General features: G+C 50.4%; 2 protein-coding genes across 2 annotated transcripts; both read left to right on the top strand.

Moving 5' to 3' along the window:
• Nucleotides 1–3,459: 3,459 nt before the first annotated feature.
• On the top strand, nt 3,460–15,672 carry LOC128266853 (uncharacterized). The gene is made up of 3 exons (XM_053003643.1): nt 3,460–3,463; nt 10,907–11,111; nt 15,016–15,672. The coding sequence occupies exons 1-3, from the start codon at nt 3,460–3,462 to the stop codon at nt 15,668–15,670; spliced, it is 864 nt and encodes a 287-aa protein (XP_052859603.1). The 3' UTR covers nt 15,671–15,672.
• A 4,879-nt stretch (nt 15,673–20,551) lies between these two features.
• Nucleotides 20,552–22,842, top strand: LOC128266852 (Bardet-Biedl syndrome 1 protein). The gene is made up of 4 exons (XM_053003642.1): nt 20,552–20,562; nt 20,715–20,986; nt 21,053–22,518; nt 22,774–22,842. The coding sequence occupies exons 1-4, from the start codon at nt 20,552–20,554 to the stop codon at nt 22,840–22,842; spliced, it is 1,818 nt and encodes a 605-aa protein (XP_052859602.1).
• The last annotated feature ends 570 nt before the right edge of the window (nt 22,843–23,412 follow it).

Below are 23,412 nucleotides of genomic sequence, written 5' to 3'. Positions count from 1 at the left end.
CGAAGTAAGCTATGCAATGCGATCCAACACACCATCAGCATCGCGTCGATTGTCAGATACATTCGAAGAAGGCGTTGACCACAAACGACCTCCATTTCACAAGCGACAGCATCACAATCACAAGTTCATTTCCATTGGGGCCTTGCATATCTTACCAATTTGCTGGTTACAAGCCTGGGCCCACAAAAACGGTAAACTTAAGCCCTTAAATCATACAAACAAAGCAAAGATCAGCTTGAGCACGTGCGCACGTTCATAATGCTTCCCAAATTGGAGTCGTTTAAATTTCTCCTTTCGTTACCGTTTTCAAGACTGCAAAATGGCACCACTTAACGGAGTTCAACAAAAGCCCGGCCTGAGTTTGGGATTTGACGGAAAATTGATCAACTTATCTGCGTCACCTCTGCTCTGCTCGGAAAACGTATCTCACCCGGCCCCCCGCAAAAGAAAATGGTCAATGGCCGGTCGCCGAAGGCCCATGAAATGGAAAGCGGGAATCGTGGCGCTGGTGGCGTTGATCCCTCCGAAGAAGCTCCGGCGTCGTGCCACACACATTAGAATTAATTGCTGCAATAATTGTGGGCCGGCAGAATATACGCCGCGCGCACTTCGCAGACGAATCATAAAAAACGAATCGAAACGAAACGTAATGCCCGGACCGAAAACTCCACCGGCCGCCGGAGCCGGAGTGAGAAAATGCGGCTGCTGTCTGCGTGAAAGTTTCCCGCATGGTGACCGGCGGGTTTTCGGTGTCGGAAAATCCCGCCCGAGTCAGGTGTCAAACTTTCTCTCGCGCCGGATTTTTTCATCACGTGACCTTCGTGGTCGTGGTCAACAATTTAACCCAAGTGCGCAGTGTTCACATTAAAAATAGCCACGCTAAGTAGTGTCGCACGGTGGCCCAACTACCACTGCGGTAGACCTGAAGTGTGTCACAGGCGGGCAGGTGATAAACCAACAATCGACTGTCGGCCGTTGCTGCACCGTTGCATTATCTCGCATTTTTTTAAATTTTAGTACTGAGACCGTGAACTGTGGGACCACTGGAGATGAAGGTAAAGCATGGTCGTAATGGTGGAATGTCTTAAATGGCAAGGGCCACAATTGCCTCATGCCCACCGTGTTACCCGAGCTAGACACGAATGATGCAGCAACGAAACAGAGTTGGTAAATAAATGCCATTAAATGTACTTCGAATGTAAGGCGAAAAAAATGTTCCTTCCCACTAAATTACTTTCGATTCCAGTGATTAGCCGCTGATAAGATACGGAGTCGATCACCCTTTCTTTGTGCGCCTTAGCCTCTTATCTTCGCCTTCGTTTTTGATAGACTTCCACAGAAACCCAGAGCGTCTCCGCAACCGGATCTTCATATCACGTTCGTAAAAAGATTATTCATGTCTGGCTCAAAAGGATTTGAGCGTAGCGCATTATGATACAAAGTGCAGCGCTGACTGCACTGCAATTTGATTCAATTGGTAGACGCTACACTTTGTATCCGGCGAACCGGGCCCCGTTTTTCGGTGCTTAACGAAACCGGCTAATTTAGCTGGCACAAAGGCAAAAAGGGCGAAACCAACTCTGTGCTCCCTCGGGGCGCACAAATTATGGTTTCTTCTGTCGTCGAAGACGCACGATCCATGCTATACGCTCTGCGGTGCTTCCGGTGGGGTGAATGGCATCTGCCACCGATGGAAGATGGAGCCGTAAAAGTGAATTCTGCATCGCTTCGCGATGTGCCTCACGAGTGCAGCTTCTTCGACGTGCCCAAAGTACCGCCTCGTAAGTCACGCAACGTTTCGCGCGGGCCGCAAGATGCTGCCACGATGCTGGGTTTTTGCTGCCGACGATGGCCGCCGCCGCCGAGAAGAATGGTCAAACGAAAACAACCGGAGCATTAAAACCGGACCCGGTAGGGCCGGAAAGACGCACAGAGAGAGGGATAATCGTTTGCAGGGGCAGTTGCAGTTCTGGAATTTTCTGCGATCGCTCTCGGGTGATTGGTGTGTACCGGGATCCTGCAGCAGCCCAAGCGTTGCCGACACGTCCCACGTACGGCACGTTTCTTTTCCCGCACTCTCCAGAACATCGTCGGTCTGGAACGAAATTGGAGTTTTGCGTGTTGACTCGTGGCCCCATCGTTCGGTGGCTGAGCAGTAGCAGATCAGCGTCTTTGACTCCGAAAACGGAATTGAATATTTTCTAATGGGTCTCAGAAGGATTTCGCAAAGCACCTATTGCGGTGACCTATCGGAGTTTTGTTGAAGACACACACACAAACACTCGACGCAGGCAAATGTTTGCCATGCACTCCAGCGTAGCCGGCAGGCGTGCCAGGCCCGTGATGCAAAGCTCCCGCAACTCCAGCTCCTTCTCGGCTCGGAGGGCGTTCTCCGTTCAGACCGATTGTCGGTTTGAGAAAATATGTCAGCATCGGCACCGGTCGTGACAGATTTCTCACGCAACAATGAGAGAGGCGCGTGCAGTTCACGCGCCATAAATCTACGCCTCCCGTCCGCTTGTCACCGTCGGGTCGGCTTGAAATGCAGACATTAAATCTCATCGATGTCGATGTAACGGATCGCGGCTGATTGTAGCCCTATCAACCACCGCAGGGCTGGGCAATCGCACCGAGATCGGCGCACCACGTTACACAGGCGCACGGGGCCCTATTTATCACGTGAGAATGGGTAATATAACAGGTCCAAATTACTTCTCGCTCACTCCGTGCCATTAATTGGGGATGGAAAAATAAGACCTAACGGGAACGGAGGGTTGCTCCCACGAGCGTGGTTACAGCAGCCCTGCAACCGTGGCCGTCACGTAACCGCAGAGCCGAGTAAGTGACGCGCGTCTATTGCACCGAACAGCAGCACCGTTAAGAAAGAAAATCCCTTGGACACCATACTAGAGAGGGCAGTGTTGACAGCTGAAGCGTTTCTTATGATTTCAAGCGTGATCCCCGGCCGCTTGAGCCCCACCGGAAGGACGTTGGGTGGTACCCGTTACCCCCGGGGGGGGGCGCCAGAACCCGCCTCGCTGAAGGACTTGGGTTGGGTTGTTTACTTGTTCAACATGCCCACCGACGGCAACAAGCCCTCGGCCTCCGGAGCACGTTCGGTCGTATCGGCCGTTCGCAGGGCTCGACTCGAAGGCTCGGCACAGCAATTGAGGAGAGTATTTCACACCTCTTGTTTTGGTGAAAACTAGGCGGCGGCGTGCCCGTCCGTCCGGCCGGAGACATTCTTTCCCTCCGGCGCGGTGTTCTTGAGCTTGAGACGTAGCTGGAAAATGTGTAACGGCCTCTACCACGTGCCCGGGTTTCGCGGACCGGTGTTAATTTTTTGAGCATTACTTTCTTTTTTGACACCGAACGGTGTTTGCGTCTCGCAAGGTAAGGCACCGACACCGGTTCTTTTCGTTAGACAGGCTGGTAGAAAATCTGGTTTAAATTTGGGACATGGGTAAAGTGAGAGGCCTTAGGTGGCCTTCTAATGAATTCTTTTGGCGAACGTCCGCCCAAATGGCAATAAATTGTGGTGCGTTGATGATCGATCGAGAAAACTTAACCCATCGGAATCGGAATGCGATCGAGAAAAATCTCTCCAATGTGGCCCTATGAAAACGGATACCTTCGGTGGTAACGTTTTTCTCACAGAAATCGAATCGGAAACCCTTTTTCGTCTGCATAGCGTGTGAAAAATCACGCACCTGTTGGATCACGCTTTTGGACGCCGCACAAGGCGGCCCCAGGAAGGTTCCCAGGACTTGTTCAGGTAATTTTATGCATAGCCCCATCGCATTAGGAGTTTATGTGCGATGCTTAGTGTCGTTTTAGGGCCTCGTCGTGGGCCTCGATGACACTGAGTCGCCTTGGGAACTTTTAGGCCGAGTGATTTACGGAACGGCTATCGCCCGGGGGGTAGCCACCCTTGAGCGTCAGTTCCGGTACGGGATTATTCAGATAACCCCTCGTAACGCTTACGGTTCCTTGCATAACGTGCATAATTGTTCGAAAAGCATTTTGTTTAGATTTTCATAAAATTTCACCGCCCGGTCTTGGGTTTCGCAGATTAGCTTCGTTCAATAGATTACCTGTGGCTCACGCGGCGACCGAATCGGAATACGAATGTAATTATTGGACTCCAAAATTGGTAGCTCGATACGGCGCATTCCAAATGCCGGCGAGGAAATCGCCAAATCGCCTACCGATGCCTGCCACACAATGCCGAGCACGCACGCACGATCGAACAGACACAGGGTGACCCACCCCGGTTTTGGTGGCTGAATGCTGCGTTAGGGTAGATAATTATGCAATTTGCAAAACAATTCACATCAGCACAATCGCATCAGTAGATATCTGCACGCCATACACACACAACAATTCGTGGAACGTTTCGCAGGATCTCACAGAAATGTACACTTACTCAAAACTCAAGGACACTCTCGTCTGATCAATCAATTCGCTAAACTATCACAAAATCTCCCATATCACACTACACCAAACACCTTTTCTGCTCCTTCTTCTAACCACGCACACACACACACGATAGATATCAAGCGGGTACGATCACCCTGCGGCCTCCGCAAAAACAGAGACAACGATAGCCGCTCCCTCTCCGTCCGTCCGGGACGGAGAACCTGAACTGATAGGTTGCCCACGGGGTCACAGGATGAATCCGTAGCGCCTACGGTCACTTACAAAACATGCCATCTTGGGGCCAAAAACTAGATATCCGCGCTCCGGGAGACAAACCGGATCGCGTTTTCTTTTTTTTCGGTTCTGCACAAAATCACACCAAAGTAGATTTCGCAGAAGGATTTCCACCTGCGTAGATCACGAAGCTAAACACAGACACACGCACGCACGAACGCCAGAGATTCTTCCACGCAGGGGACAATTGGCAAGAACTCGACGACGACGACGCACGTACGCGCCACATCCAATCTCAGTGAAGTAACGCGGCGGACTAATCCGCTCGATCGCGGAGAAATCAACCCGAACCGTTTCGAGCCCCAACAGTGAGAGAGAGAGAGCGCATGAGATGCGAATGCGAGAAAGGGTTATGGTGGCAGCTTTTGCGCGTGTTGTGCAGAGAAATTTCTCTCCAAAGATTGGGGCCGCGCGCGTCGCTATCACGCACACAGACAGTGCGCGGACCACAACGGAACACACGGAACGCATGGCACGATACGATAAGAGCGCAAACACTGCTGCAGACGGGCAAGTCAGAAAGAACGCGGGAGATCGTTCTAGCGCGATCGCGAAAAAAAGCCGCGGATCGTGACGAAGACGACGTCGACACTAAAAATAATGTCGCTTCCATTCGCTGGCTCGGGAGCCACGATCGGTTGGGCTGCGTAACGGAGTCCGTAGCTGTGGCCTACATTGATTGATAATTGTTGTAAACACAGTTTGACAGTTAGCCCGGCCCGCACTCGAACGATCTTTACCGTTTACTCGAAAATAAAAGTATATTAATTTGCCTATTGAGAAGGCTGCAGAAGGCTGAGTAATCATTACTCACCATTACTTCATTTTCAGTATGATCTCATGGATTTTGAATGATTCTTGCGATGACACGACGAGCGCCACTTCTGTAAGCAGCGAACGTGCTCTAGCAAGAATGCGATGATCGTCGAAGCTCCTCGCTACACACCACCGTCTTTCAGTTGCCATCCAGTTTCGGTTCTGATCGCCACCAGCACTACCTTAAAGGCCTAGAGGAGACCGGCAAGATTTTGGATCGAAAAATTCACAATCGCATCGCCGGGAGTTGTCTGACGGGTTACGGAAGAAACCGCGGTGCCGAGTGTCAATTAAGCCGGTAGATTTATGTGTGCCCGTTTGCAGCGAGCGTTAGGATGAACATATACGGTAGAGTTGGGTCTTTAACGCACCCAAGAGCTTAGGAAACAGAAACTAATATGCTATTGCAATTCTCAACACACAAAAAGCACGCCACAGCACATGATACGTTTAGAAGAAGATTTCGCTGTCTTTGCCTGGAAGCGCCGGAAACCAAAACAACAAAAGGGAGCCGAGGAATTGGAATGGTCTTTCGGCAAGATAAAAATAAAATGATCAAAACCATCCATCACGAAAAGGGTTCGCGGCGGAACAGATCTCCGCCGGACGGACCGATCGTGAAGGATAAGCAGCAGAACGGAGGAGAACAGTAAAGCAAGCAAAACGAGAGCTACCGTTACCGATTTGCAAAACATGAAATGAGAATTATCACGAGTCACGAGAAAAGGCAACCATTTTGTTATGTTCTTTAGGGTGGGCCGAACAAACGACTCACAGCGGTTAGTATTGGCTGGTGGCGTATGGACCCGCTGCAGCTGAATTGGAGTTAATAAAATAATACATGATTGAATGAATTAGCATTCGGTTGATTAAGGAAATGGCTGAAGCGCCTTTCAGCGCGCCCAATTCATTAGAGAGAGAGATTTTATGTTCAGCTAGTAGCACGCAAAGGGAAAGATTTTATGAATGAAAACGTTCCAAAAGCTTACCCTGCTGATTAAGTGATTAGTGTATTTTAATTGTTTTCACGGACACATCCCGACCGACTCGTGGTGCTTTCATTGGTGGCCATTGAAAGCAAGAGCTCACGTTTTCTAGTCTCGCTGCCAGTCATTCAAGTTCCCATAAGAAGCGCTGGTGCTGCGAAAGCGAAGTCATGCACAACGCAAAAGCCAATCGGTACAGCGAGTGTGTGGTTTTCTGTTTGTTAACGTTCAGCTAATAAACTGACCGCCGCCGTGTTTGGGAAGACCCCGAGTGAAACATCTTCGGGCTGCTCAACCTCAACCTTACGCGGGACAAATTTTTAGCATATTGAATCTACAAACACGGATCCTGCGAGAACAGCAACACAACGCACAGACCACAGCCCCTGCATAAATCATGATCATGCCAAACCGTGTGCCGAGGTCCACGATATTTATCTCCGCCGAGTGCATCGCAGTGTGATGTATTGCTCGACGTTGGTTCGTAGGTTATGGGGGAAAAAATAAATTATCAACAACTTATGGCGACCCATGCATAAGGTCACTCGGAAGCGAGAGTTTAGTTTTCACCCAGGCGCGCGGTGAGATTCAACGAAGATTCACTAGCGAAGGGAAAGGAAAAGCCCGCGGACCACGCGGGAAGGCAGGAAGGAAAAGCGTCGTTTCGTTTGCACGGAGAGGCCGGGAGAGGGGAATGCGGAATCCGAATAGGCGACAAACTAGCGGATCTAGCTTGGTGCGAACGTTTCTCACCAACCCCGGGCACGAGGTTTATTGATTTCCCATCGGACGCTGAGTGACATAAATTGGGTAAACTGTTTGGTTTAGGTGAAATTTTGGAAAACCCGGAAATTGGCAGGTTTCGAAATCTACTTCAATCCAACACCTGATGCTGCCGGAGCCGCCAATAACGCACTGATTGGCTGTAGCTCTGTATAAAAAGATTTATTATGTAGCCTCGCCCGGTTCTTCGCCCAGATAATAATATTAATAACAGTAATTTCGATTACAAAATGTGCGCAAAAAGCCAATAAAACTAAAAACCTTTCCATCAATCACATCGAATACGATTTCGGGAGCCCTTCCCATTGTTTCAGCTCATTACAATCATGATTGCGCGCTGGAAAACAAGTAATAACGTTAGAGGCTCATAATTCCATCATTACAAGAGCCGAACGGGCACGTCTTGTTGCTTGTAGCAGGTGCATTATCCAACCGAAAATATGCTAGTACTTTGCGCCTTACTAACAATCCCGGGCCCGGTGTGTCCTGGGCCCGACATCGCCGGGGAGTGTTTACTTTTCATTAACACATCTTTCGTCACAGTTCCGTGCTCAGTCGGGAAGCATCGTCCGTGGCTCAGCGTGAAGACGTGGTCGAATGGGCGATTGCATCACACACGATCCGCAGCAGGTATGATGCATTCCACACATCGACCCACACCGAATCGCTAATCACACCGCAGACTCGCAGGGAGGCTGGTTCGGAAGATTCGGTTCCTAACGTCGCCGATTACGGGCCGTGCGAGGTTGATTAGAGCCGGGCCTTTCCGATCAACACGCGCATAATCATGCCGCGGTTCGTGGTGCGTAGATTTCCATAATTTATGCTCGCCGGTGAAAACAGCGGAAAGAAAACACACAAAAAAGCATTGGCATGGGAGCAAATTCGGTTGCTAGCTGAGAAACGGCCAAACTAGTTCAAAAGACTTCAACCAGCTCGGCGGTACGAATAGAAGACGAACCTCACTCCGAAGAGCGGGTTTGCTGCACTTCGCAACGAAGCGCAAAGCATGGAATCGAAGCCGAAGGATTAGTGCAAGCGAGTGCCAAGATGCTGCTCGCGAACCAGTGGACATGGACAGATATGGGAATTTTGGTAACGAATAAAAATAAAGCATTTATTCGAAAAATGATGCAACCCACCAGAGAAAGAGAGAAAGAGAGATTATTAAGCACCGCACGAACACGCATAACTCAAAATTGGACCTCACTGATGGCTCAATTAGATGCAGAATGAGGCGGAACAATCGTAAACCGGGGCCCACGTTGGCGACCCAAAGCCCACCCGGGACGATGACCACCGGGTGGTCAAACTGCACTATCGAACCACAAAATTGAAAGCATAACAGTCCACGCTCGGCCCACAGTAGTGGCATTCCGGAAAAGGAAGTGGATGTGTTGTAAATAATGATTTTATTGGGTTGCCCATTTAAAACATGGTTCAAACATCAATTTTAATATCGTAACACCTGCTCAAGATGTTTAGTGGTCATTGACTAAACATTTTAATAAACTCGCTGGTTGACTCACATGCTAAAATATTCCTTCGTAGTAGCTTTCGTTTGGAAGAACGCACAGAATACTAACAAACGATTTTGAAATTTACGAAATTGCGCATTAAAAAAGTGTAAAGCGCCGTTTACACGTTGCGATATGTCGCAGCAATCCCTTGTATGAAACCAATTGCCACGATATATCGCTACGTGTAGACAGCAAAAAAGGAACAAATTGCTTGTATACGACCAGATTGGCAGATCAAAAAAATTGAATGCGCCGAGCATCAATTTCGGTCCAATCTCCATACATGTGTGCGTGTGCTGACGGTGGATATACATGTGTGCGTGTATTGATGGCGGTTTGACATGTTGTTTTGATTGTTTTTAAAGCAAAAGTTTAACGTGAGAATAATTGCCTCGCTTTAAAAGCCATTCCCTCGACCACCGTGACCGATTAGTACTCTTGGTACGTTCTATTTTTTGCTTTGTAACCGAAACGCACAATCCAAAGGCAGACAAACACAGTGTTTCTTCCATGGCTGTTTCCATGACACTGAGATCTGCGATTACAAATCTCAACGATACATCGTGGCGTGTAGACGCTCCACCTTGGCTGCGATATATCGCTCGGTTAATCGATACAAGGCATTGCAGCGACATATCGCAACGTGTAAACGGCCCTTAACGGCCAATTGGCGTTTAAAAATCCCGACCTACGTTGCAGTGGTCTCTTTCTCTCACGTACAAAGGGCTCGCTACCTGTCTCGCTTTTAGACGCTGCGCATGGTCGACTGCTAGCGCCATCTGTCCGTCGGTAGCACGAAACAACGGAAAAGCTTGACAGACGCGTCACTTTACAGTCGGTAACACAAAACAGCACTGCGAATGACTGCGAAAAAACCCCCGAAGTACAATTTCTCGTGTTGCGAAACACGATCGACGAGTGTTGCAAAAGCCCGGAGCGAACCTGAAATGGGCTTCACTATTTTGAACATGTTTCCGATTTGGTTTCTTCACTTTTACGTTCACTCCCCCAAAAACGGTCCGCGGAGACTCGAAAACTTGCCGGAGCCCACGGTGTCAATTTCGATCACTCTTGGAAGCATCATTCAAATGAAATATCGATGCTCGAAACACGCCTTTCGTTCGGGTTTGGTGAATGTTTTCGGAATTGGTTTTTTCCTTTCGGCAACGGTAATCAGCCCTTGTTTCACCGGCCGGCCGTAAGCTCGGCCTTACGAGGAGCCTCGTGTGCGATCGAGCTGCGCCGGAGGTCTGAAGTAATGCCGGAGAAAACCCCGGCCAAACGGTTAGTCAATATTTTGCGCCATCAATGGTGAAAGGTTGTTAGGGATGAACCGGCAGGAAGAAAACAGCACACGAGCGTGAAACGATCGTAGCCAATCAACTGCTGACGCTGCTGGCGTTAACAATTTTCGGAAGTTGTCAACGGCCAAGAGGATTCCCGGCCCAAAACTGAAGCTGCATTCCGGAGAAACCCGTGCCACTGAGTGCTGGATGCTGCCATCGAAGCCGGGGAAGCATCATTCCAAAAGAGCGGGCTGGTGACGATAGTGGCGCAATGTGCCGCATCAATCCCACTTCTGGGCAAAAACCGAAAAACACAACCAAACCGGCAACGGGAGATATCAACCTGTTCGTTTTGCAAATCATGCCACGTTCGGCGGCCAACGTCACGATCACGCCAACGGCGGCGCGATGTGCCCCTCGGAAGCACGTGTGTGAAGGGCCCGCGGCCCGGGCGTTGTTTGGTGCAGGCCAATCACGTGTAAGAAATTTCACTTTTATTTTCAATACATTTCGCCAACTTCCTGTTTGGATGCCATTTATTTACGCGTGTGCTTTGGCGCGGCCGCGGCACACCGCAAACCCATTTGTTTAGCTCTGGCCAGTCGTGCAAATAAATGGACTGGTTTCTATTCCAATTTGAACGAACCGTTTTATTGGCTGAGCTCAAGCCGGTCTGAGCATTTTTTGTGAGTTTGGCCTTCATCATTGCAACGGCATTACGGCACACACCGGCACTTGTCCGTGGGGATATTATTGAAAATTACTTGTCTAAACTTTGACCATTCCGCCGGCTCACTGGCAGATGAAATTGAGAGCACTTTTACGAGCCTGCCCAGGGGGCTCGGAATTGGGTGCTTTCGAAACGAGAAACAAATCGGAGCTCGAAGACTGCAATCATCGCCCATCATCATCATCATCATCGAAATCAAAACATCAATAAATGCGTCTGGAGTGGAGGTAAATCAAACCAAGGTCTACAGTTCCTCCGCAGAGTACTGCGGATCGCGGTAAGCAAATGTGAACACTTAAACAATCGCCCGATGTTCAATGGTCAGTTATTTCGAACCGACAACGCGTTTGTTGTTTGCCGGCAGCCAGTTTGATCAGCTAGTCTGTGGCCACTACTTGGTAGGACCTCAAGTTGGTGACTGCCAACTCATCGGGGCTCTTGGGATCTGTAGTCTGCCCAGATTATCTTGCCCAAGATTTTGTCTACTTTTAACTCCACAACCCAAAAGCCCTTCAAAATCCCGCAAACTTTCACTAGCTAAAGACCGAAGGCTGCGATGACTGATGGTGTCACCACAGAACCCAACATGACTGCATCGTGGAATGTAGTCATCGCCTACGGTGCAGGCGGAAAACGATTTTATGTCACACGCGCGGCCTCAAAAACCCGGAATCCGGCCGTTGCGGAGCGGTTGTTTGGTGTACCTAACCAACAGCAACAACAACCCAACCCGACCGCCTGAAGGCCCTGCTTAAGCAGAAGGTCAAAGTCGCTGACGCAGAGTTGGGCGCTTTGGAGCTCGCTCCAATTAGAGCTCACCGAAAACCGGACTCCGTAGACCAAACCAAAATGACCGTAACCGATCGGGAGTGTGTCCCACTTTCAAAAAACCGATGAAACGGTAGAAATTTAAACACGGGATTACGGGACCACCGCAGCAGGGAGCCGGGCAAGGTCCGTCCACTCCACAAAAACAAGAAAAAGTCTACGAAATATGGCGTCGGAACGAGTCCCGGGTCGTGTGTGTCAACTAACGGAACCGCGAGTTGTTCAGAACGTGCCCGGAATGGTAGCGAAAGCGGGGTGTGTGTGGGGGGGCTCTTTACATATTAGGCATCGTGGGCAGATCGCTAAATTTCTTTCGACAAACCCGAGTTCTGGACCCACGGAGAAGTTCCACGATGGGAAGTTCGTTGGTCTCGTCGGCGGTGGCACACTTTGCTGGGGCTTAACTTTGAAAGCTGGAGAGCTGATTGAGTTCTTAATTATGCGTTGCTCTGTACGGCGCAGAAAATGGCCTTCCGTTTCTAGGGCTTTCGCAGAGCACTAGTGGCTGACCTCTTGGCGGTACCTCAACGCCTTGAATTCATCACCGGTCAGCTCGCACGCAACGCAGCTGTGGCAATCTGGTTCAAAACCGTGTTACGATTGATTTCACACACGGACAGATCGGTCGATCGTTTGAAGGTTGCGTGCCCCGAGAGTGACAAGCTGGCCCAAAATGGGAGGGGACCTAGTAGCCTTTGCGGTGGTCGACGGCAAACCTTCACCAAATCGGTCTATCAACTTATTTGGCGTAGTCACCAGTGTAAGAGATTCGTGTTCTATGCTCGAAGCAGATCATGTACCAATAAGTAACTTACCCCATTTTGAGTGTTTCTGATGTTCGAAGTCCGATTAGCAACTCCAATTGCTGCAGCACACAGGTTGATGGAATATTATTCCGGTGTCTGCCAAATTCACGGCGTCCCAACTATGTTCACTTCACTTCTGATATTTGTCAACCAAATCAACTTATACTTCAACTTTCAATCAACTTCCCGCGGGCGCACTAAACACACATCGCACTTATTTTCACCTAAACCGTGCCTTTCGATCTGTACCCGCTCGGTAATATGAAGATTTAACGACACTACAACGATCGCCGCACGCCTTCATAAAGCATAGCACGCCGTCTTGAGGGGTTCCGCTCTTCGAAATCTCCGTTACAGCTTCGTTTCGAAACCGTGCGATTAAAATTAGCACGTCTGGTGAAGCAGTCCCCGAAAACTGGTTCCGGTACGGTGTGACTCCGGGGACTTCTGTGGTGTGGCGTCGATCTGTAAACAGGCGAGGCGAATAACCCCATCGCCCGAGATGGAGAAGAAGTGAGAGATCGTGTTAGGAATTGTGAATATCCGCCGCGGTGCTGAAGATGTCTATCAAAGTTTCTTCCAGACTACTAGGCAAGGAATGCTGTCCCCGTCAGCCGTGGAGTTGAACATTATACAGATTGCTGTTCGAGAATGGTTGAAATTGTTCTTTTTACTGCCAAAAATCCGAACCGATTCAGGTCTAGTTTATGGGCACCTTCACAACACCTAAGCCGTTTCGTTATACAAACGAATGACCCTCCCATAAGGAAGGTTTCCAAGACAAGATATTGTGTACCAAGCAGCGCCACACGGTACTCACTTCTCATTATTACCCCGCCCAAAAAGCTTATGTTGCTTCCCGCAATACTACTCACGGGCCCACACACAACCACACAAAAGCATAATGTTCCGTCCGGGTCGGTTGGGACGAAATTAACGAGTTTTGTTCAGTGCATATTGTTGCACTGTTCCCACGGCGGGTGTGTGTTGCTCTGGAAAAGCGCACGGTGGACGGTTTTCCGAAACTTCCCAGCGGAACAACCAACCGCAAACATTCAGCTTCAATTTCACCCAAATTACCACGATGCCTATCAGATTTAGAGGTGCAAGCAGAACACACATTGCGATCATGGTACATCGCTTTAAATGATCACAAATCTACGCTACGTTTTTATGTAATCGATGCGACCACCACAGAGGGCCACTAATGCTTGTCACATAACACTGATACCTGCTGCTGATGGGTGAAAAATCAGACCACACCATCTGAAGGAATGATTCACCATTCCATGTCCGGTTGGTTGTGCGACATTGTGCAACACACCCCAGAAAGAGAGAGAGAGGTGGTGAAGAAAATGTTTGCAAAATCGTAAAGTGACTACCACAAACTTGAGTTTTGGTTCGATTTACGACGGAGCTGAATCACTGCTGGGTGTACGGGAGACCGATCATGTTTTAAAGAAAGCGAGGCGCTACCTTTCGAATTTCCATTTCACTCACGGTTTAAGGTCACGCCAGCGTAGAACCGGTCAAACGTGCTTCGGGTGGCATTTCTGTCCTCTTCGCTTGATACACTCCCAACGAAGGGCTCATCGCCGAAGGGACCTTACCGTTGTTGGTTTCAGCAGCCGCCTCTCTCTAGGCCGGGTCGTAGATGAACGACAACTCATACAACAGATCGCTTTTTCGAATCTTCATCAGCTTCATTAGTCACAGAAAAGAGTGTCCATCAATGCTAAAGCACCAGTGCGGTATTTGCTGCCCCCAAACGAAGACAACTCGCGGTGTACCGCTGACATAAGACCTAGGCTGCTCTGCAAGGGTTTGCAAAAACCAAGTAGAAAATGAGGTAGCATACCTAAGCCATGTACGTTCCCGACTGACAGACAGGGCTAAATCGTTTCCGCTGTACATCAAACAAGGCTAATTAGTGTGCGTATGTAAGTTAGGTGACCGTTTCCCGTTTAATCACACAGCTGCCAACACCGGCAGCTGTGTCCAAAATGTACGCCATGTGCGAGGGAATCATTTGATGGCAAGATAATTAAAGGAAAAACCTTATTAACAAGGTAAAAAAGTATGAAATACGATCGACCACTACAACGGCGCGGCGCACAAGTTAAGATGCACTGATCGAAAGACCCAACATGACCTTGAGAGAGCCTTCGTGTATTTTTTTCTTCGCACATACATTACATTAACTGGAAACGTTGAGGTAAGCAAAAAATAACTAACGTTCTGATCGACGAAGTAATCCACTGAAACAAATCAATTGATTGATTGATCCGTCTCAACGAACATTAACGGCTTGAAAGCGAATTTCAAATTCGTTCACCGTTTGACAGCTACCCGTTTGACAGCTTGTGTGTTGTTTGACAGCTATCCGGTGAGTGTTTTTATTCTCGTTTCGCGCTTAAACAATGTAAACGTTTCGCAGTTTTGTGTTGCAGTTTAGTGATATTCGCGCACAATTATTATTACTGTAAGTATCAGGTTCTCGGTAACAATCACCATATTGCCCTTGTTTCACTGATTGTTGTTCTGCAGCGAAAAGATGAACACGTCCACGGAAGAAGAACTAGATGCGAATATGCGCAGAGTTATTGAAGAAGCGGATGCGGTGCTGGCTCGAATCCGCTCATGTGCTTCTTCGAATGGAGAGCTCTTGAACCTTTCCAGCAGCTCTTCGACGATCCCGGACGAACGTTCTTTATCCAGCGGAGACGAATCTTTCGCCAGAGTCGAACCGCCTTTCTCCACAGTCGACTTAGTCATCTCCATGCCCGACGAACCTCCAGCGAATCTCCGAACCTCGAACGTAGAAGAAGTCATCGTATTGGATGACACGGTCTTACAACCTATCGAAATTTCTTCGGGTGAAGACGACATCCTCCATCCTGGTACCACTAGGGCACCAAGACGTTCGCGAGTGAGGCCAAGGGTGAGCAGCGTTCCCCAAACGATTCTTGTTCCCGATTCACCGAAACGGTCTCCGGTGAATCGTGAGGAACCCAAACCGGAGCTCTTCTGTCCCGTGTGTTTCAATACTTTGACGAGCAAACCGGCGGTGTCGACCGTGTGCGGCCATATATTCTGCAAGGATTGCATCACGAATGTAAAAAAGCATACCAATAAGTGCCCGATGTGCAACCACAAGCTCAACAAAGCGAACTCGGTACATCCGATTTATTTTAACAACTAACATTAGTGCTAAGAACGGTGGGGTTGAACAGAGCGTAACTCGTGAAGAATGTATGTTGATTTTTTTTTAATTTCTGTGAATATTTTTCTCTATATTTGATTGACGGTACGCATCATGACTGAATAAACGACATAACATGTGCACCTCAAATAAATAAATAACATGTTTCATATACATTCGCGTCTTTTGCAAAATAGTTGCTTTAGGGAATTATTTTGTATTACACTAACCGAATGAGCCCCACCGGCTCACTCTAAACTGTCGCTCCATCAACCCGTCCATCGTGGGGCTGCCCACCCAACCACCGTGTCAGTCGCTGTTGCTAGAGGTTCCGCCGGAAAGGTCGGGCAAATTGTTTGGTACGCTTAGAGCAATCTAGGTGGCCTTAAGAACGGAGGCTCATTCCTTTGCGATTGCGTATGCTTTCAAAGTGGCGACAAATGCCACAGCTTGGTACAGATCGATGACATACGGAGAACGCACGATACGATACGTGCTTTGCAGCTAGGCATTAATAAGCGTATCTGGATCCTGTGGTGTGCACGGGTTAGTGCTGAAATTGGAGCACACTTTGTGCATCTTCAGGGAGACCTGTGAGTCATGTCACCCCGCCCGTTGCAGCTTCCTCTTGGCGTGTGGCAAAGGAAGGAATCTTGAGCGCACCAAGAAACTGGTTTAATCTTCTTATCGATATTCTTTGTCCGCTCTCTCTCCACAAAGAGCCGCTGGTCAGCGTCAATATTCCCGTGCAGACTCGTACCGGGCCGGATGACTCATCTCGATCAGGTGATCAGACAGTGCCACACACAAAGTGTGGTTCCTGGTTCGTGGCGAGGCTCATTAATGGAACGGACTTTCTAGCAATTAAAGTAAATATTACGCACGGCACATTTCGGGTTATTTTGTGTTAACAAACGGCAAGACAAAAACATCGGCACGATGCCGGAATTTCGAGATGACATACCGAAACTTTTCCTGCTTTTATTGCACTTTCTTCCCGGCCGTACTTTTGCGTTATTTGCAATGTGCAATATCCACAAGCAAGCCGTGTGTTGTTTAATGATTACGACGACAAATATTTGCAGTCGTGCATGGAGTGCTACGATAAGACTGCCTAGGTGTTCGTTGAATTTTATTCCAATACTCACTTTTGCCGATCGCCGGGTCGGGATTTGGTCCGGTAGGTGGCGTCTTGCGGCACCAAACAATGCCGAGGAACTAATTCAATTCTCACATTCTCACAACCGGGAAACTTTTCCGCGCTTTTCACTTTCTTCACTATGCGGCGGGGGAAAACTAAACAAACCAAGGGGCTGCTTCGTTCAACGTTTTCTTTTTTGTTTCTTTCAAAAATGGTTTCAACTCTCAAGCGCACATACCCACAGCAGTATCACTAAAACGGGAACTAGAATAGGTAAAAGAAGTAAGTTGACACTTAAAACGATCTCTGACGACGAGGCACAATCCCAGAAGAAGCCTAACGGTACAGCCCAATAGGCACCGTTTCTGGGGTTCCATTAGCTACGGCTGCTAGTGAACCGCGCCGCGTGGCTGGGACGACCTTTCTCGTTTTCGGTTATGAGACTTTTCCACCAACGGATTGACCACGCAGCACGGTCATTAAGGCGCGTCGTTCACCGATACGATGGGACCGGACCGGAAAGGGCAACACTATCAGTACCCTCTGGTCACACAATCGTCACTAACCACCCACCACCAGAACACTTGCGCTTAGCCGTCGGACCGTTTGTAACACGCTAGGTAGAACACGTGCTTAGTGTGGAATGCTCGTCTTCGTCACCTGCAGGCCGACCGATAAAGAAGAACCCCACATCGCTGGATGTTCACAATGCGCGCACTTTTGCGCGAAGTTCCGGTGCGATGATGGTTGCTGCAGAAGATTACTTTCTCCAAGCCCGTTCGAATGACTCCACTTGGTGACAGTAAAATAACCACATTAGTTAGCAAACTACAGTGCAAACATTCGAAAACAATTATAATTCACGGCACATTGAACAGACCCACGAAGAATGGGTTTTCCGACGCCGTCTGCTCGGGTTCGCGCACTCGATCGAACTGCTAAGCTCCGAGCTCCGGGGCTCGTGGCACGATCGTGTGGCACGTTGGCCATCGCGCACTCGTTCTTTCTCTTTCTCTCGCTCCATCTTTCTACTCCCCGGCTGAACGTGTCCGGCGGAGTCACGGCACGACGACGAACCCCAAGAATGCGCCGTGGGGCCGTCGCCTTGTGTCATGTGCTTGGAGTTGGAGGAGAACTGCATTGCTCAGCCTCCGCCGTTAGTGAATGAAAGATGCTGGATGCTGCGGATACTGAGGACCAGATAAAACCAGACGGCACCCACACGGCCCCATAGAACGGTACGGAGTCGGGAGAGGGATATAGGTAAAAGTAAAAACTGAAAGTCCCGACTGACAGTGTGGCCGGGCGACCCTAACCTTGTATCTTGTGTTGAAAGCGGTCAGCCCAACTGTTGCTGTTACTGGCAGATTTCTCTCGGTTCGGCAACCGAGAGGTCAATCTTAAGAACTGGCACGAAGAGGTTCAAACGAAAACGACGGGCGAAAGGCCGCGAATTACTAGAAGTTGTGTGCATATCTTTAACCACCCAGGCAGCCAGGCAGGTCAAAGTTCCATTAGCCCCATTGGCACCTCCTCACTTATTCTCAGACTTTTGGCCGTCCACTGACGAAACTTTGATTCTTTGGTCAATACAGAAACAATAGCCCATCTCCTTCTCAAACCTTAAGTCCCGGTACGTGGACCAAATGGAAATTCAACTCTCTGTGCCAAACGATTGTTTACTCCACTCTCTATCTCTTTCGGTCTCTCTCCTTTTTCTTCGCCATTGTCGCGCCTCGAAACGAGCGAACTTTACCCATTAATCGTGGACCACGTACCGAGATCACATCAATAAAGCTTGAAATAAAACGCTGAAACGCCAATAGATCGGCCCCACGCGCTGCACGTCGGTAGTGGTGCATTTCCGAGCGTGTATGGGTGGCTGCCGGCTTTAAGCGACCACGTCAAGCTCTTTAGCGCCTTCGCAGCTTTGCGCAAACACGGACATACCGAACGCAAGTGGGACGCAATTTGCGCCCCGTGCGCGAGTGGCTCTTGCGACGGACTTCAATTTGAATAGAAATCTTACTTACATGCTGTCTCTGTTCCACCATCACTGATCGACTACTTCTCTTTGTCAGCCCGTCTCAGCACGTTCTTGAAGGCCGTTGACACGCACGCCGCTGGCTGGCAGAGATCACGACCACGAGAGAATGATCTCAACGCCCGTGTCAGAGACGAAACGGTTGATTGGGTTCAGACCAACAGAGACCAAGCGTTCGCCATTCGATCGTTTATCGAATTTTGAGGTTAACCTAACCGGTAGTTCGATGTTCAATAATTGATCGTTACATTACCATTTATCGAGCCGTACGTCCGCGGGCTTTCACTTTCTTCCGGCACACTTCGGTGGGCAAGGCCAGCGTAGGTCAGTCGACCGGTGCTCGAAGGGATGGCATTTAATGAGCGGTGTATCTTGCTACTTTCTTTCGAAGGCCACGCTAATCAGCAAGGAGGGCGCTTCTGAAGCGCATCGGATCCGATACGGGTGACTCGGGATGACCGATAGCCGGTCATGGAGCACTTGAAATGCAAGATTCGCACTGGGACTGGAGAATATTCCTTCGAGTTTTATGTTCGTCCTCCGTTCTACCTACCACAGTGGGGGGGTTTATTGGCTTATGCAAATACGTCCTCCGTGCCACGAGGCACTAACTGCACGTTACGTGACCAAATCGATCGATACAAGAGCGCTCGGGGCTCAACATGAAAGTTGTTGCCTTTGCTACTAAGCACATACACCCGACGCACCACGGTCCTACGAATCCTATTAGTAGCGAATATGTGTCATCACGTCGTACCATCACTGATTTCTCGCCGCGAGCTGCAACCCGCGCCACCCGCTTTCAAGTACCGATGGCCCGCGGGGAAAAGTGTGACAAAATGAAGTTGGAGTTGCAAATCAACCGGGCAAACATCACCGAGATGCCGGCACGGACGGCCACTACCCGCAACAAACTTTATTAACCATCCAACGATACGGATACTTGACACACCGTCTCTTCCGGTGGTTGGTGCTTCACACGGTGCACGGGGGGGATTTAGGACCTGTGCGTGTCCGTCGCGTACGCCACTAATAACTCACTGACGTCGAGATGGAAAATATGAGCCCTCGCTCTTCGGGTGGGCTTTCACACTTTCCACACCGCGTCGAGACACCGAAACGCGAGTGACCGACATTTTTCACCCGACACTTGCCTGGGTGCTGAGAAAAACCTGTCCTGTGGACCACGAGTGCGCGGCTAGTGGCGTTCCCGCTCCCGCGATTGATTAATCGATTGGTTGTGCCGTGTGGGGGGCTGGACCTTGGCTGCCTGTGGCCCGGGATTGGGACCGCCGCCGGGACCAATGAATAATTGGAGATCGCGGGGCAAGAAAGAAAGTTGCGGATGCGCTCTCAGTTTCATCGTGGCCCACCCCTCCTCGGTTCCTTGCAGAATCCGTTCCGAGAACGGTCCACAAAACCACGGAATTTCCACGTGGCGGAAAATTGTCGGTACTGTTGCTAATGGGACCCGCTGCTGCTCGCTGCTCGCCGATCATGCGCCTGCGCCGAGGCGCGCGAAACCACAAGCAACAGGTGTGTCCTCAGGAGGAACCATGGCAACCTCGGTTCTCGGTGTGTGGCGACGGGCGACAAACAAACGGGACGGGATTTTTCCGATTCGTCGTCCGAAGCGACACAGCCACGGATCGGTGAATTTGAGGTTAATTCTATCGGCTTCGGTTGGTTGTTGGCGATGTTTTTGTGGTAAGTTCCGGTACCTTACGCTGCAAACGAGGGAACAGCACCGCGAATGGTTCCCGCATCGGCTGCAAAGTGTCGCTAACGGTTCGGCGGACGGAATCCGGTGTATAATTTATAATGACCCCACCCCACATCCGTCTGCCCGCTCTTCTCAGTAGCAAACCAAAACCGACCGACAAGTGGCTGGATGCGCAGTGCGATGGGACAGCGGCGCTCCACACGCTCCCCGCCTGCATGACGCTGTGCGATCTGAAGAACGACAACTACTACCAGCTGGTCGTGGTCGATGTGCCGCTGTTCGATTTTGACGCCAAACCGAAGCTGAAGGTGTACAAGGGTACGAATCTGACCAGCGAGCAGCATCTGCCCGGAATCCCGTGCGCCGTCGAGAGTCTCTACATCGCCGACCAGGAACCACGGACACCGAGTGAGTTGTTCGCCGTTGGGTGTTATGAGCCAGCTTAGCTTAGGGTCACTAATCAGGTCCGCACAGTCATTGCAGTGGCCGTTGAGTCGTCCGTGCTGTTTTACCGCAACATGAAACCGTACTATAAGTACACCATTCCGGGCATGTCGGTGGAACCGCTCGAGGTGGACGTGTGGAGTAAGCTGCCGTACGAGCGTGGTGATGCGCTCGATGCGCTCGTAGACACGCTGCGTACGATCGAACCCTCGCAGATGACGCTGCAGAGCCAGGAGCTCCTGAGTCTGCCGGAGGCTGAGCGCGGTGCGTACATTCAGACCAACGGCGAGCGCAAACTTGAGAGGCTCTCGATCGTGACGGCGATGACGACGATCAAACGGGCATCGGCCGAGCCGAAGGCCCCCTCCTGTCTGATACTGGCGACCGAGTCCGGCGAGATTCTGCTGCTTGACACGCAAGCATTCGTGGTGCTGGCACAGGCCAAGTGTGGCCCATTTCGGGGCACACCGAGTCTGCTGTCGGCCAGCGGCCAGTATGACATCGACTACCGGGTGGTGATAGCGACCCGCGAGGGCTCGCTGTGCTTCCTGCGCAAGGGATGGCTCGCCGCGCAGGACATCGTGAAGTTGGAGGCTCCGGCGGCCGGCCTGTCCCTGTTGCCGATCGATCAGACGATCGTGGTGGTGTGCATGAACCGGGCGCTCGGGTGCTACTCGAAGAAGGGCAAGAAGCTGTGGCGCGTAAAGCTACCGCAGCCGGCCATCTGCATGACGCCCGTCTGTCTGCCCCATCTCGGCATCAATCTGGTGTGTGTCGCCCTCAAGGGTGGCCTGGTGCAGTTCTACAGCCAGAAGCGACTGGTTGATCAGTTCTACGCGCCCGAGTCGGTGGCGGCCCTCAGCTTCGGCCGGCTGGGCCAAGAAGAGCATGTCCTCGTACTGGTCACTATCGAGGGTTCAATGATCGTAAAGATCCTCAAGCGGACCGCCGAATTCGCGATCACCGAGAACATCTACGACGTGCAGAGTGGCGAGGAACCGCCCCCGGGCCCCCTCCAGATACCGAAGAAGACGAAGGTTTTCGTAGAACAGACGCTCCGCGAGAAAGCACACGCGGCCACCATTCACGGCTCGTTTCAGTCGGAGCTGTGGCGGATGCGGCTGACGACGGCCCGGGCCATCATCGACGTCATCAACTCGGCCGACAGCCACATGTCGACGGTGGACGTCGGCGTGGCCCCACTCAAGCTGGCGGCCGAAGTGCTCGGGCTGGGTCCCGTCTTCAAGCTCTTCCTGGTGCTGGAAAACATCTCCACCCGCACGGAAGCGACCGGACTGCGCGTACTGATCCAGGCGGACCACCGCCACTACTCGGTCGAGCGGCCGTATCTTCCACTGCCGATGCTCGTCCCGGGCGCACCGATTCGGCTAGACTTCCGGGTCACGGTGTCGGTTGATCCGAGCGACGGTCTTCCACCCGTCGACTTGACACCGGAAGCCTCGTATCTGAAGGTGCTCGTTTTCAAAGCGGGACAGGTGAGCGAATTTAAAGGCGTACGCGGACGCACTATCGGGAAAGGGAGGACATGAGGCCATTTCAAAGTTTGAGGATGTCAGTTTAAGGTCCTTAAAGAAGATAACTCAACTATGACCAATCGGCGAGTTCAATTCAAATTCCCCATAGTGCGCGGTGCTTGAAATATGGTGCTGCTCTGCGGGTTGCCTATCGTTTGGCGCTTTCTCACGACTTTCATCATTTTCTTTTTCACGACTCATTTTCAATGTTTGCAGACCAAACCGCTAATCGCTTCAACGGTCGTGATGCCGCAACCGGAACCGCAGACGCTGTCTTCCGGCTGATCCAACGAACTGAAGCGAAAAGATGTAAATAAATCGTGGGAAATAAACATCGACGATGCGTTCTGATGGGAAAAATGAGGACTTTTGCTGTCTGTGAAGCGTTTGCGCGTTAAATATTAATGCCGATTTAAGTAGATCACTAGCCGTCACTGGAACGTGATCTGTTATTAAGCTAATTGCTCACATATCGCGAGTACGCGAGTACGCCAAGAATGTTCCGTGATGGACTATCGATTATTTAAAACATCAGTTCTGAAATCGATAAACGCACGTCTGCGGCCTTCGGTTGTACAAACAACTTGAGGCGGTCGAGCCCCTCGCCAAGTACACTGTCCGATTGTCCGAACAAGGTGCCAACGGGTGATCCAGCCCACCCTGACAAGAAGAGTCCTTGCAGTGTGATTAGAGCCGCTGGCAAATATTGTCCCAATGGAGCCACTTCACGCAGCTGTTAAGCCAATGGCTCCATGAAATCATCTTCCGCGATCGCTGTCGTCAAAAGCCGTGGCCACCCGTATCTCGCCATTTTTGTCTGAACCGCTGAATCGAAGACGCTCTTATCAAACGATT

This window comes from Anopheles cruzii, chromosome 2 (genome assembly GCF_943734635.1).
Source record: "Anopheles cruzii chromosome 2, idAnoCruzAS_RS32_06, whole genome shotgun sequence".
Taxonomy (NCBI): Eukaryota; Metazoa; Arthropoda; class Insecta; order Diptera; family Culicidae; genus Anopheles; species Anopheles cruzii.
Note: the sequence above shows the minus strand (reverse complement) of the source record. Positions and strands in the feature narration are given on the sequence as shown.